The sequence below is a fragment of the Thermobia domestica genome, chromosome 15 (assembly GCF_964235325.1).
Source record: "Thermobia domestica chromosome 15, izTheDome1.hap1.1, whole genome shotgun sequence".
NCBI classification, from domain to species: Eukaryota; Metazoa; Arthropoda; class Insecta; order Zygentoma; family Lepismatidae; genus Thermobia; species Thermobia domestica.
Genome location: NC_137468.1, coordinates 9,404,536 through 9,419,092, shown reverse-complemented (window position 1 = coordinate 9,419,092; position 14,557 = coordinate 9,404,536). Strand labels below are relative to the sequence as shown.

The 14,557-nt window shown below is 34.2% G+C and overlaps 1 protein-coding gene across 2 annotated transcripts in view; it reads right to left on the bottom strand.

Annotated features, from left to right (window-relative positions):
- The window catches only part of Pi3K92E (phosphatidylinositol 3-kinase 92E), an 82,893-nt gene that overhangs the window by 60,452 nt on the left and 7,884 nt on the right, over positions 1-14,557 (bottom strand). For both annotated transcript variants that reach the window (XM_081741294.1, XM_081741295.1), the window contains exon 2: positions 691-913. In XM_081741294.1, the coding sequence (XP_081597420.1) occupies positions 691-837 (147 nt within the window). In that variant the 5' untranslated portion in view covers positions 838-913. The remainder of the gene's footprint in view (positions 1-690; positions 914-14,557) is intronic.

The window sequence follows — 14,557 nt, the reverse complement described above, 5'->3', positions numbered from 1 at the left end:
GTTTCAGGACTTTTCTGGCTCCTTCATCGACGTATCTTCTCTCCTTACGCTGCCGACAAAACATAGTGATAGTTTCTGTCTGTCGTTAAAAACCGATGCTAAAGTAAGAAAGGTCTGCAGAGTCTCTACTAAGGTTATCCTATTTAAATACGACATTTCCTATCACTATGTTTTAGTACGTAGCATAACGAAAGATGACACATCGATAAGGAGGCCAGAAAAGCTCTGAAATAGTTTTGTTATTTCGATATTCATTTACTGGATGTTAGGTACGGAAAGGTTTTTCCCGTATCATTTAAGTTCAGAAAAATGTGCCAGAGGGACCTCCTTTTTTTAAGTTCATTTTAATTTGAGTTAAATAGTATATACCATTTTATTAAAAAAATATTGGAATACACATGTCATTTAAACAGAAAAATTGACTGAATGATCTCTTTAAAGCAGTGTTTGCAATCTTTTTGACTAAGACACGCTTTACTGAATGTTCGTAGCACCGTTAAATTCCTTTTATTTATTTATTTATTTTTATTAATAATATAAATTATACGACTATAAGTTTCTATAATGTAGTAAACCTCAGTAGTACTAGGGTAGGAAAGAGTTCTTAATAATTTTCACACGATAAATACAGAGGCTATAATAAAATATGTTTTATTATTAAGCAAATACCTTAGGTTTATTTCTCCTTACCTCCTTGATTTCCTGAAGCGTAGCATTTATATTGACCTCCAAATCAATTAAGACCCCATTTGGCATAAGACAGTGCAACTCCACCTGAGAATTGGAGGAAGTCTGGAACCAGTAGTTGTAAGAATATGTCGTTGGTATGTGCACCATCTTGATGGAGAAGTAAAATCTTTCCACTTCTCAAGTATCAAGTACAGCAAACCACCGGTTATCACATTTTGCATACCTGACAAATAAACATAAATACACATATAATAATTTTTACGTAAAAGAAATTTATTTAAAATAAAATTTAAGAGGTACTGATTGACTGGCAATCCACGTTAACAAAAGATGAACGATAAATATAACTACAAGTCTGATGGAAGACGCCCTGTCACCTTGAACTTGTAATGGCATCCTACAGTATAGTGCAGTTTTCAGAAACTTGGTAGTGGTAGCACTCCTGTATGTTGAAACTCCACAAAACCCTCCAAGTAGTACAAATGAATTATGTTGGATGAATTGAGGACGTAATCAATTTTATACTACGTCAATTCCTCTGTTACGTGCGAACTAAATAAGATGCAAAGAGTGAAAAAATGCACTCTTTGTATATTAAATTCAGTATGTTTCCTCCAATTATCATATACACACTAATAATAAATGGTTCATTGGGTTTTAAAGCGAAATATGTCGAAAACTATGAATGCAATATGTTTGTGCTAATGAATGGAAAGAACAGACTTAAAAGTTTAGTTTCCCATATTCGTAATCTAGGATGGTGGCACTAAGAATTAATAAAATAGCACGGTCACACACACACACACACAAAATAAAGAGTTCTGTACAGTGGACCCCAGGGTATGAATTCGATGTATTTTGTTACATAGAATCCAAATTTCGAAACCGCGGGTCAATTGACCGTGTCAATTTTGTTTTATTTGCGAAAAACGTGTGTCTTCTCTATTCAAAATCGCTCAAATTTTTCGCCCATTAAAAAAAAATTGACATGGTCAATCTTCCCGCGGTTTCGAAATTTGGATTCTATGTAACAAAATACATCGAATTCATACCCTGGGGACCACTGGACAGAATCTTTGATTTTCTCTGTGTGTGTGGCTGTGTAATCAATAACATAATGGCATCAATACCATTAACAACACTAATCTACTAACTGTGTAATTTTTATACCAGGTTTTGGAAAGTGAGAAGAACGAATAAACCAAATTCCATGACTATTTTCTTAGGAATAAACTTCAGGTTTAGCCGGTCGAAAGAAGTCGTTATCAAAAAAATGAAATGAAATCTTTGAGTTTTACGTCCCACGGTTATGCCGGTTAGGCTAAAGGAGACGGTGATGATGAATAATGAATGAAATGGTGGAATGAAGAAAGTGGGAGGAAACGGGAGAACCCCGAGAAAACCCACGCACACGGTGTTTGTCCACCACAAAGTTCACTTGGCGGGGGCTGGGATCGAACCCGGGACCCCAAGCACCAGAAGTCGTTATCAAGTATATTCTATTAATAAATATAGGAAATAACCAATTTTATCACCCAATTCAATGATGTACACTCATGTCCAAAATTACTGTCACATGTCTATAAATATGTTGTTGTAGGAATATAATTTGATAACGAATTCGCCCGGTAATTTTTTACAATGTTAGTGTGTGTATAATCGCCAAACATATGTATGTGGTAAATTTCATGTCAAAAGAGCAGTAAATAAGAACGAAAAAAAAAAAACGGAAATAAAACTCTTTCGTCCATTCAGCAAATTTTGTTTTACTCATTCTAATTATCTGGGGGCACAGTGGCAGAGCGTTCACTTCCGGTCCTTGGGGTCCCTGGTTCGATCCCAGCTCGCGCCGTGTGGACCCTGTGGTGGACAAACACTGTGCTCGTGGGTTTTCTCGGAGTTCTCCCGTTCCCTCCCACTTTCTTCATTCCACCATTGCATTCATTTCTCATAATCACCGTCTCCTTTAGCCTGACCGGCATTACCGTGGGACGTAAAATTCAAAGATTTCATTTCATTCTAATTTTCATATTTATAATTCTTTTCCTATGAAATTTACCACAAACATACATTTCGCGATTATACACATAGTATCAGTATAAAAAGTACCCTGCAAAATCATTATCAAATTATAGTCTTACAAGAAGACAGTTATAGATATGCGACAATCATTTTGGACATGAGTGTACAAAGAGTGAAAAAATGCACGACTGGCCCCGAGATTCGAAGCTGGATTTCGGCTAACCGTGCCGATGCACTAACTTCAGAACAAGAAAATAACATACAAATATGAGATAGATCCTGATTTTGACAATAATTTGTATAGCACTGTTTCTAAAGTGTATAGACTTTAGTCTGATTGATTGTGAACAGCTCCCGCCCGTGCATCTTCGACGTCCTACCTCACAACGTTATTAGCCCACCTGAGCTTTCTGATGTTAACATTTCACGGTGGATCTTAAAATGAACTCCTTTGTGGAAGCTTACCCAGCAAACGTGAACAGTATCACTCGAATCATATGTATGGCATTTATTGGCACTTTATGTCTGCATCATATTGTAAATCTGATGGAAAATGGTGGATGGAAGAAAAATATCAAATCACTGAATGTACTTGCAAATTATTTTGACCAAGGAACGTGATTTTATTCATTATCTGCTGGAAACCGGATTCCTAATCTGTATATCTCCACTATTTTTGGATTTTCTTACTCTTCCGGAACTATTTAAAAGGTTCAGTAATCTCTTAAAATTTTCCCGCCAAAATAACGATAATATACCCAGAACTAAATATGTAGTCGGATAAGTTTAGTACAGATAAATGATTATGGAAATCGAATTTGTTACACGGAACATGATTGGCTGAATCGTCACTAGCCTCTACACACGTCACAGATTTAAAGTTTAGAAAAGAACGAGAAATATAACGAATGATCGAAAAGAACGGTTACAAAGCATAAAACTTTCACGTTATTCACTATAACGTAACGTAAATTTATTTGCAATGTTATTTACCGTAACGTAACGTAAATTTATTTGTAATGTTATTTACTGTAACGTAACGTAAATTTATTTGTAATGTTATTTACTGTAACGTAACGTAAATTTATTTGTAATGTTATTTACTGTAACGTAACGTAAATTTATTTGTAATGTTATTTACTGTAACGTAACGTAAATTTATTTGTAATGTTATTTACTGTAACGTAACGTAAATTTATTTGTAATGTTATTTACTGTAACGTAACGTAAATTTATTTGTAATGTTATTTACTGTAACGTAACGTAAATTTATTTGTAATGTTATTTACTGTAACGTAACGTAAATTTATTTGTAATGTTATTTACTGTAACGTAGCGTAAATTTATTTGTAATGTCATCCACTGCAACGCAACGTAAATTTATTTGTACAGTAATAACATGTCTGTCTTGGTGCAGGTTTGAAGACTTCGGATTATGACCATGTATACTCGGGAACCGGACATTAAAAGTAGGACTCGTCTGGAAAATCGGTCAAGAGTAGAAGTGAGGTCAGTGGTGCTGTTCCTGTTGGAAAAAACACTACACCTGCTGACATTCATAGGCAAATTGTAGAGGTGTATGGGAGGACTAAATTTCAAAGCAACATGTAGGGAAGTGGTGTCGTGCTTTCTAAAAAAAAGACTGGACTAATATTGCTAATGACAACCGTGGACACAGCGGTAGACCTAATACTTCAACCACTGACGTTACGCTTGGAACGGCTAGAGCACCCCTCCTACAGCCCTGACCTAGCCCCAGTGGCTTTCACCTTTTTCTCTGTTTTAAAATTTAAAAAATAGCAAGCCACAATTATCTGGCAAGTGATTATGTCAAAACCGCTGCCTCATGGTGGCTATGAGAACTCGATGCGGATTTCTATGCAAATGGTATTTTTTTAAAAAAACTGTTATCTGTCGTTGTGATAAGCGGTTGAACAAAAACTGTGATTACATCGAGAACTAGTGTAGAGTGCTCTCTATTATCAGGTGTGTTGAACTTCCAGCTATGTCTCCCACGTAAGCCATAATAGGGTTTGTGGCCTTTTTTTTTTTTTTATCATCCCTCATGTAATATCCTCGATAAGACAAACAGAATATGGGATGAAAATAAATGTGAGAAAGACAAAAGCCATGGTGATTGGAACGAAGAGGTCTCTGTCAAATATAAAAGTAGGAGGGGAGAAAATTGAACAAGTGAATAGTTTTCGATACCTGGGTAGTATTCTTAGTAATGACATGAAATGCAAACGTGAAATAAAAGCAAGGATAGGAATGGCGAAAGAAGCCTTTAGGAGGAAGAAAAGTCTGTTTTGTGGGACCTTGAATAAAGAGTTGAGAAAAAGACTCATAAAATGCTTCGTGTGGAGTGTTGTACTATATGGGGCGGAAACGTGAACATTACGTAAACGTGACGAAAATCGACTGGAAGCCTTCGAAATGTGGGTGTGGAGAAGAATGGAAAGAATTAGTTGGGTCGGCGGAAAACGAATGACAGAGTGTTAGAAATGGTGGGTGAGAAAAGAACACTTTTAGATAGTATTAGAAAGAGGAAGAGAAACTGGTTGGGACATTGCCTAAGAAGATATTGTATCATGAGGGACGTCCTAGAAGGTATGGTAGCGGGAAAGAGAGGGAGGGGGCGAAGGAGACTACAATTAATGGATGATATTAAAACAGAAAGATCATACGCGAAGACGAAGAGGTTAGCGGAGGACCGTGAAGCATGGAAGCTTCTCAGCTGCGGCAAGTGACCTGCCAATAAAGGCAGAATACCTATGATGATGATGATGATGACAAGAGATGAGTAACGAGAAAGTCGCAGTCACAAGAGACTAACAGCTGATCCAGAATAAGCTCCTGGCTAGATCGAAGGTCATGTGTGTTTGTAGTTTACAACGATGTGTACGAAGGTTCTCCCGTTCCCTTCCACATTATTATAAAATGGTTCTTTCATAAGCATTCATTGTCATTAATCATGTATCTCCCTTAGTTTGAAGAGCATAATCGTAAGGTGTTAAATTAGATTCCTTTTCAAGATACACATTTACTTGCATTGTCTCCGCATCATTATAGACAGTCTGCCATAATTGGTAGGTCATTTGTTGCAACTGAGAAGCTTCCGTGCTCTACTGTCTTCCACTAACCTGTTCGTTTTCACGTACGACGACTTCTCAGTTTTGATGTCATCCATTAATTGTAGTCTCCTTCGCCCGCTCCCTCTCTTTCCTGCCATCATATTCGCTAGCACGTCCATAATCATACGGCTCCTTCTTAGCCAATGTCCCAACAATTTCTCTTTCTCTTCTTAATAAATCTAAAATTGTTCTTTTCTCCGTATAATAGTTTACATTTAAGCTGGAAAGAGAAAAGTAGAAACTGGGAAGCTCGCGTAGTACATACGCTAATGGCATATACTAAGAGATGGCGCGTTAGTGATAGCGGGTATGTGAACAAAAGGGGCGCTTATTTCAAAATTTTTCTTCCAATGAATTATTTCTGTCACGTGCGAAGTACCAAAATGAATTCTTTTAGTTCAACGTCCCACGATTATGCCCTTTTGGTTAAAGGAGATGAATAATTGTAAAATTAAATTCTTTTATGCTCTCACTTAAGGACCACGTCTACCACAGGCGCACAAGTAAGACACTCGACCAGTGGGAGAGATTTGAAGTAGCAAAATGTGGTACTTTGAAATCTGATCTCAACTCTTTATTCCTTTTCACGCTAGGCCTTTGTTTTTACTTTGTTTGTTTATTTCAAAATAACATATTAAATTACTAACTAACTCTATTGCAATATTATTGATGGACAGTCTACGTATGATTCAAGTCAAACCATGACAGATGCCTCCTGTCTTTATTTCTTATGCTACCTTATGAAACTCAAGTCAAAAGATTTTTAGTTTGATATATGTCACACCCAGGCCAGTATTTACGCATGTGCCAAAGAGCGGAAGAATTTCCTGTGGAGGCACGGAAAAAAGACACTGTCAACAAAAGAGAAATTTAAGGGGGGAACTATACTGAACGCAATATTGGCCGGTTTTTTTTTTTTTTTTTTTTTTTTTTTTTTTTTTTTTTTTTTTTTAACACTGTTACTGGTACAAAAAATAAGCTAGTGCTATTACTAATTGGCTACCAGCGTTAATCTGTGCATTGGGCACTCTATGACCAAATCTGTTGCTGGTGGTTCAATGTAAGCGTACGCGACCGTAGTGTTGAAGCTTATATTTAATACAAACAAATAAGAGAAGGGCTCAAAATATTATTGAGGCCAGGAATGCAAAATACCTAAATACGGACCTGATCACCTCACACAGAGACGGTTACAATCAGAGTTCTTGGAATTTCCCCAACCTTCCAAAAAAAATGGTAATTTTTAGGCAAAAGCCACCTAATATATATATATATATATATATTTATTTAAATAACTAGGGCCTATGGAATCCTGAAGTTTACAGTCGCGTTTACAAAAGCTCTCCATTGACTTCTGTCCTTAGCCAACTGGATCCAGTTTGTATTTTGTGTTCCTATTTCTGCGAGATCCATCTTAATATTATCCTCCCATCTGCACCTAGGTCTTCTTAATGGACGTTTTACGATTGGATTTCCAGTTAAAACTTTGAAAGTGTTCCTACTTTCTTGCATTCTGGTTACATGATCTGTCCATCTGAGACTCCTAGACTTGATGATCCTGTTTTTGTAAATGATATAAATTATGCAGTTTCTCGTTATGAAATTTCTCCCATTCCCGTTCCTTTTAGGACCGAATATTCGTCTCAGGATTTTATTCCCAAATAACTTTCTGTCTGCGTTCTTCCCTTAAAGTAAGCGACCACGTTTCACAACCATACAGACAACAGGCATGATTATCCTTTAATATATATTAAGCTTCAAATTCCCCGATAAAATTCGAGATGACAAAAGAATTTAATCTGAATAATAAAACGAATTCCTCGCTTTCAGTTGACATTTAATTTCTTCGTGGATTTGGTCTGTTAATATTGATCCTAGATATTTGAAACTATTCACTTTATCAAAAGTATTATTTAATATTTTAATGCATCCATAAAATACTACCACAAAACTAAGAAGTACTACCACAATACCCTCCCCTTACCCCCAAAAAATCAAAAATAAACTTCAACACTTGATTGAAATGATAACCCTAATGTGATCATAATTAGTTGCTTCTATCGCATTTCTCTTAGTTTCGGAATTGATTTTATATATGTATTTATTAAAAGATCTCCAGAGAAGAATTCCATTGAAAAAAAAAAAGTTGGGAATCGTGTATAATGAATTTAGTTCACTTTCGATCAAATTCGCTCGGTGTTAAACTGTAATCTGGGACAAAAAGTAATGCGATTACGTTCCCTTTGTTTCTTGTTGCATTACTACCAACGAATAATAAAATGTCTTTTCCCATGTGTCAGTTAATTACAAATCAAAAATGTTTTACTTAGATAAGGATTACTTAACACTACAATTAGGTAATTACACATATACAAACGAATTAAAAAGAAAACAAAATCTTCTCTTATGATAACTGCAAATATAAGCATCAGAAGCTTTAGTTCGTTTTTTCTAATACCATGATTTGAATCAAAGACACTACAAACACAAAAACAAAACACAAAAAGAGTATAGACCTATCTGTCTTTTCTCAACACTACATGTAGATAATCACACACACAGAGAGAGAGAAAGAGAGAGAGAGAGGATAAAAACAGAAAATAAATAAATAAATAAATAAAGTAAAAAGAAGATCGGGAAACTCTCGAATTCTTCTTGCGTATCTGTTGAAATATGTGACGTATAGTATGCTTATCACGTCTTACAAAAGAACTTTAATCATAAAATATATTAATAAGAAAGCAAATTGGCAAATTGAGATGAGATTTTTTTGTTAAAAAAAATCCCACATTTCATTTCTTTAAAAAAACTTTATTTTTTAAAAATCTAATTAGCCCATTTGCATTACTGTATTGTTTTGAAGAAAACGTTAACTTTCAGTTAAGTACCTACTGCTTCAGTACTAATCATCCGAAAGTAATGGCTAAGATATAATTCTCTTCAACATAAAACAAGCTTTTATGTGTCATGCGCATATGTGCATGATGTACGAGAAAAGACAAATCTGAAGTAAAATAGGAAAATGCTCTCAATTTGTACTCCCCCCTCCATAGTGACCCCGACTACAGGTAACTAACATAATCTACCTTGAAAAATACCACTATCTACGTAATGCATATGCCACGTTTCATTGCTATATCTAGAGTAGTTACAAGGGAAAAATATTTCTAAACCCTGTTCGACAATACCAAATATCATATATTTATATAAATAGGGAAAAATTGGGATATATATATACAATAAAAGTTTCCAGACACAGAATTATTTATCCGGATATCATGGATAAATACGTCATTTTCTTCAGGATGGAACAAGCTTTCAAATGTACCATGTGTGTGTTCATAATGTTCGAAAAGAGGAAAATCTGGAATTAATAGGGAATTTTATTTAAAAAAATATGGTGCCTTGGAGCTGTCCCGCCACAGATACCCGAATGCGTATGCCAAATTTCGTTACAATGCCTAGTAAAAGCTACCAGAAAAAAAAAATCCTCAATCCCGTTTGAAAATATATGTGATTCTATTGGTAAATCGAACCCAGTAACAACATTTATTCTTATAATATACCATGTATTACATTCAAATTATACCATTCGCAATCAATCAATCAATAAATAAATAAATAAATAAATAAATAAATAAATAAAAATAAAATAAAATAAAGCATTCACTTCCTTTGCTTGGCTCAGAGCTAAATCATATCACAGTTTTCTGGGTATAACGTCGAGAATAAGAGGCCAGGAAAGAGGAGAAATACTATAATGTTCATTTCTTAATATATGCGCATGAACTGTGGACCTAAAGTACCGTAACGTAAGTGATAAACTTGATTTTCCTTCCATATTTGTATGCTACTCCAACACATGGTTTCATTTTAAGCCCAAACTTGAAGAAATACCATCATCCTATATCGTCAAAAAAAACGGAAAATTCATTTTGTTCTAACATTAAACCCCCTTAAGATAAAAAAGAAAGAAAAAAAAACTTTTTTAAGCAAGTATATGGGTTCTAGGGGACGATAATTGACGATGTGTTTGTTTAACGTTTGTGCCAAAAGGGTTAGCAAAGCTGTTTTCTTTCATCTTTGGCTCCTGACTTGAGATATTATTCTAGTGTTTACCTGGCATGTTTTGAGGGCAGTTAAAGAAATCTGTCAGGACGGCTGGCTCTGGAAGCCTAAGTGTAATAGGGTCTACTCCCTTCTTTCGAGAAATCAAAATATAAGCGAGTGAAAGCGTTTCCCACCAAACGTGGACGGGTCTCCCAGGGATTCGGTTATACGACAGGGGAACTCTATAGTTGCATTCCAGATGTGTACAACAGAACATTTATTTATCGACACAACAGGCATTACTGCCCAATTGCAGTGTCTACATATAATACATAATTTTAAAATTGATACAATTAAAATTGATTAATACATAATTTAATACAATATCTTCAATTAAAATAATACAGTTTACTTGATTTTTTTAAAAAACAAAATACGCAGTATTACCCTTTTGAACGACTTTTCAGAACTATTAAATATATCTACATCTTTATAATCCTTACTGATTTTATTGTATGTAGGACAAATTCTCTGCGTAGGTGACATATGCAGTGCATTTGTACATGCCTTCCTGCAGTAGAACAGGCCACTATTTCCCTTGCGTGTTTTGAGGGTTGGGACCTGTATCATTTTCTTTGTAATTATGTCTGTATAGGCTATTTTGTTGTACAAGAAAATGAGATCGTTTAATGTCCGTCTTTGTTCAAGTGTCTGAAGTGTATAGTTTTGGATTTTACGTAAGAAAAGTAAAGCGTTTTCAGAGAGTTAACATTCGTAAATTCTTTGGTTGTTCTGATAAGAAACCCAAGATTTCTATATGCATCCTTACATGAATGCTTAAGAGGTATTTTAAGTAAAAATATGGCTTTTACCTAATAAAACCCAAATTTACCCAACAAAGCCCATTTCTGTCCAATAGAACCTTTTTTTTTTTTTTTTTTTTTACTGGGTTTTTCACAACCCTGGTTACAATACAATGAGAATAGTGCTTCTCCCCAAATTAGTATATGTGGAACTTATCTCAAATAAAATATGCCAACCTCCTGGCCTAGTGGCTAGCACGTGCACCTTTAATAAATGTAGGTTCGACTCCCAGTGGAAGTGGATAAAAATCTAATTTCAACATCATTCATTTTTATTAATCACTCGTTTCGCGAACCCAAACGGCATTAAACTAAAATCTTTCATTTGTTTTACATTTTAAATAAAATATATTAAGAGAAGAGCAATGTCCAGATGAACAATAAGAGAACCACGACATAGTAGTGCAGTTCGCAGCAAAAAACCTGCAACATGACCATGTAAGTTTATTGTGAAACTACACCTAACAGCGCACGGAACCAACATAACGTTTAAGTGGCACGAATCACGCCAAGAGAAACCTCGGCACACTTATTTTGCAGCAAAAGATTTCGTCGTTTCACAATAAACTTACATACTCATGTTACAGTTTTTTTGCTGTGGACTGTATCAACATACTGTCCTTCGCAAATATCCACTCCTAATGCTTTTGAATTATCCCTCCATTTTTATGAAGTATATTTACACAAGGATATTTGTTTCGTAAATGACTCAAAGTGTTACAGTGCCGACTAAACTCTTTGAAGGCACTACGATTTATTTACTAAAAAACTATCCATTAAAAAAAATGGGGTGGAGCATTTTATTTTAAACTTATTTCAAAAGTGATCGAACAGAATTCTACTCATAAAATTTTCCAGACCACTCAAAAATGTTTCGTACGAATGCTTCATTCTTTTTAAATAACATTTAAAAAAACTAAATTCACCAAAAACAGAAATGTAAGAAATTTTCTGATTTTATGCACATAAAAATTTTGTTATACTTTTACTACGCCGTTATTAAAATACCTGCAGAAAGTTTTTGGATTTTCCGTTAAGTTGTTAATGAAAGTAGAAAAACGTTCTGCTATGGGACGAAATTTAAGTTTTAAACACTACTCCTATAAATATGAATTCTTTTCGATGACTTGACTGCATTACAATACTTTGGTGCCCTCGTATTTTTATCAATATCTACCTTTTTTTATTTATCAAATACAAAATTTATCTTTGTAATGCATTCTGTATATAAATTGTGATAAGCCAGGGTGCGAATAACAGAATGAGATTTTCCCCCTTAATCACATTTCGATTACCCTTTTCAAAAACAAACAAACAAAAAAAATTGTTCTCCCATACCATGTTTAGTGATAAAAAGTACGAGTACAGTGTCAAAATCCATTGTTCTCTGTCACTTTATGACATTTCAGTCTAATAGCTATATTTCTAAATGCAAAATGCAAAATATCCATTTCTCTAATTTCATACCTACCACAATATAAAAACAATCTTTTGGGTAATGATGGCGTGTATATGTGATCGGGAATGCGTGTGTCGTGTGATTGTTTTCTTTATTTATTTACAGGAATTTTATAGATGTTTAACCACTTTATCTGGGCAAACAGTAAATTAAATATGGTGAACAATTAACATTGAATTTTGGTACAAGTGACAATTACTTTACGCGGCTACTTTACTTTATATTTACTTATTACTTATATATTACTTTATATTTACTTATTTATTAAAATAGCAAAATTACTTCAATCATTAAGAACAACTAATTATTTAAGGCAATTCAACATTATGTTCGTGCTAATAAAGTATATAATTACACAGGAACAATTTAGAAGTGACAGTATCACTGTTACTCTGTAAGAGTCTCCTGTTCCCTCCAAATAAAATATTAATGATTCCCCTATAACACATTCTGCTAGTCATAATGATCTTGCTGTCATCTTTGCCCGAAATTCATGTTCCCTAATCACATCTCCTCAATAGTTAGGAAAGCAATGCGTATGTTGGGGCTTCTTTATTGACTTTATTGACTGAACTATGCGCTGTAGCATCATTAGCAAACATTAATAGCGCCCAAGATCGAATAATGCTCTCCCATATGGGCCATGACCGCACTTACACATCTCTCTGAACTTGATTCTTTTCTTATTGAAATAGTACGCTTTCTTGTTCTCGCACTTTGAATGTTACCTAAGGAGGAACTCTTGCGACACCTTAATATCCAGACTCCGGAAGTACGCAGAAATAACTTTAACCTGAAATTTCTTCGTAAGATAGTTAATGGGAATTTAAGATTGGAAAATCTACTTTAAGAACTATCCTTACGTATCCCTTTCCGCAAAACCCGGAGATATCTGCACCTGTCAAGCTGTTGCCTACGCTTGGTGTATTTTAAATAAATAAAAATTTTTGCATAAACTATAGTGTGCAGTATAGTTTTTCTAGTTTTCCTGATATGTATTGTTTTAGAAAAGAAACGATTCAATTATACAGAGGCCTCTTTTTCACAGAATACCGAACTATTATAATCACCTAACAACTGATGTGGACATTTTTTTCGAGTTACCCGGCGTTTGACAGAGCAATTAAACGCATGCTGGCCAAACAATATTACTTTTGCAATCTTTGTTGACATTATTGGTGTTGATATTTATTTTCATTTTTTTCCCTGCTTGTTAACATTTCCCTGTGTAAAATGACAAAATGATGATGTATCTGTGAATTTTTCATAAATAAATAAATAATTTTAATTTTCAATAATTACAACATAACGTTTTAAAGTGAATGGCAGTGGATTATATTGTGCATTATAAGCATTTCTGTTGCAAAAATATAGGTTAATATAAGTTGATTAAAGTCAAACTTCATTTTTTTTAAATAGTTTGTGAACAACTAAAAGAAAGTTAATTTCCGCTGCAAAACAAACAAGCATAAAATTACACGAATTCCACAGTACTAAAATGTGATAAAGAAATGTTCTAAGTTGTAGTTGATATAGATGGTACATCTGTTGCATCACATTAAATACCTTTATGGTATATAAGATAAGATATGTAATATTGTTTTCCTCCAGTTTCGCCACCGCCAAGTTCAAGTATTTTATCATATCTATAGTTCTCATTTGCAACCATGGCTTCATACCCTTCAATTCGAATGTCAATAAAAATGAAACGTTTAAGAATTCGTGACTATTTAACTGTAATAACAAACAAACAAAAAAAAAAAAAAAAAAAAAGTGAAAAAGTTTAGCCATTCTTTCTAAATTTCTTTTTTACTATATCCCGAAAAGCGAATGACCGGTTTTGTAGCCTGTAAACATTAGTATTACCACCTGGTTAACTTGTAATTAATCTATCACAGTTTTTATTGTTCTGTTTGTAATAAACCACTTCACGCAAATGTTTAAGTTAAGATAAATACAATTTCAAAAGTTTAAGAAGTTACTTAAGTCACCCACAAAAGAAGTATACACATCCTAGATAATTATTTGGTAATAACTTATGAATAAATTGACTTCAGTGTTGTACAAAGAACCACATTCTATGTATGGCAAAAACTGGATTATAATAGATCGATTTGACTCGTTCCGAAATTATTGACGAGAAGACGTGTAGGGTGTGTGTTTTCTCGATGCTCCAAGACAGCAGTAATAAAACAATCGGTTGGAAATCACGCGGTCAATTCTTACACCAATCCACAAAGAAGATAGGTGCTAATGTTAAACAAACAAGTTCAGATAATGATAATTACAAAAAACTGGCTACTTTCTTCTTTTCACAATTGTATATAGCTCATTCTAAT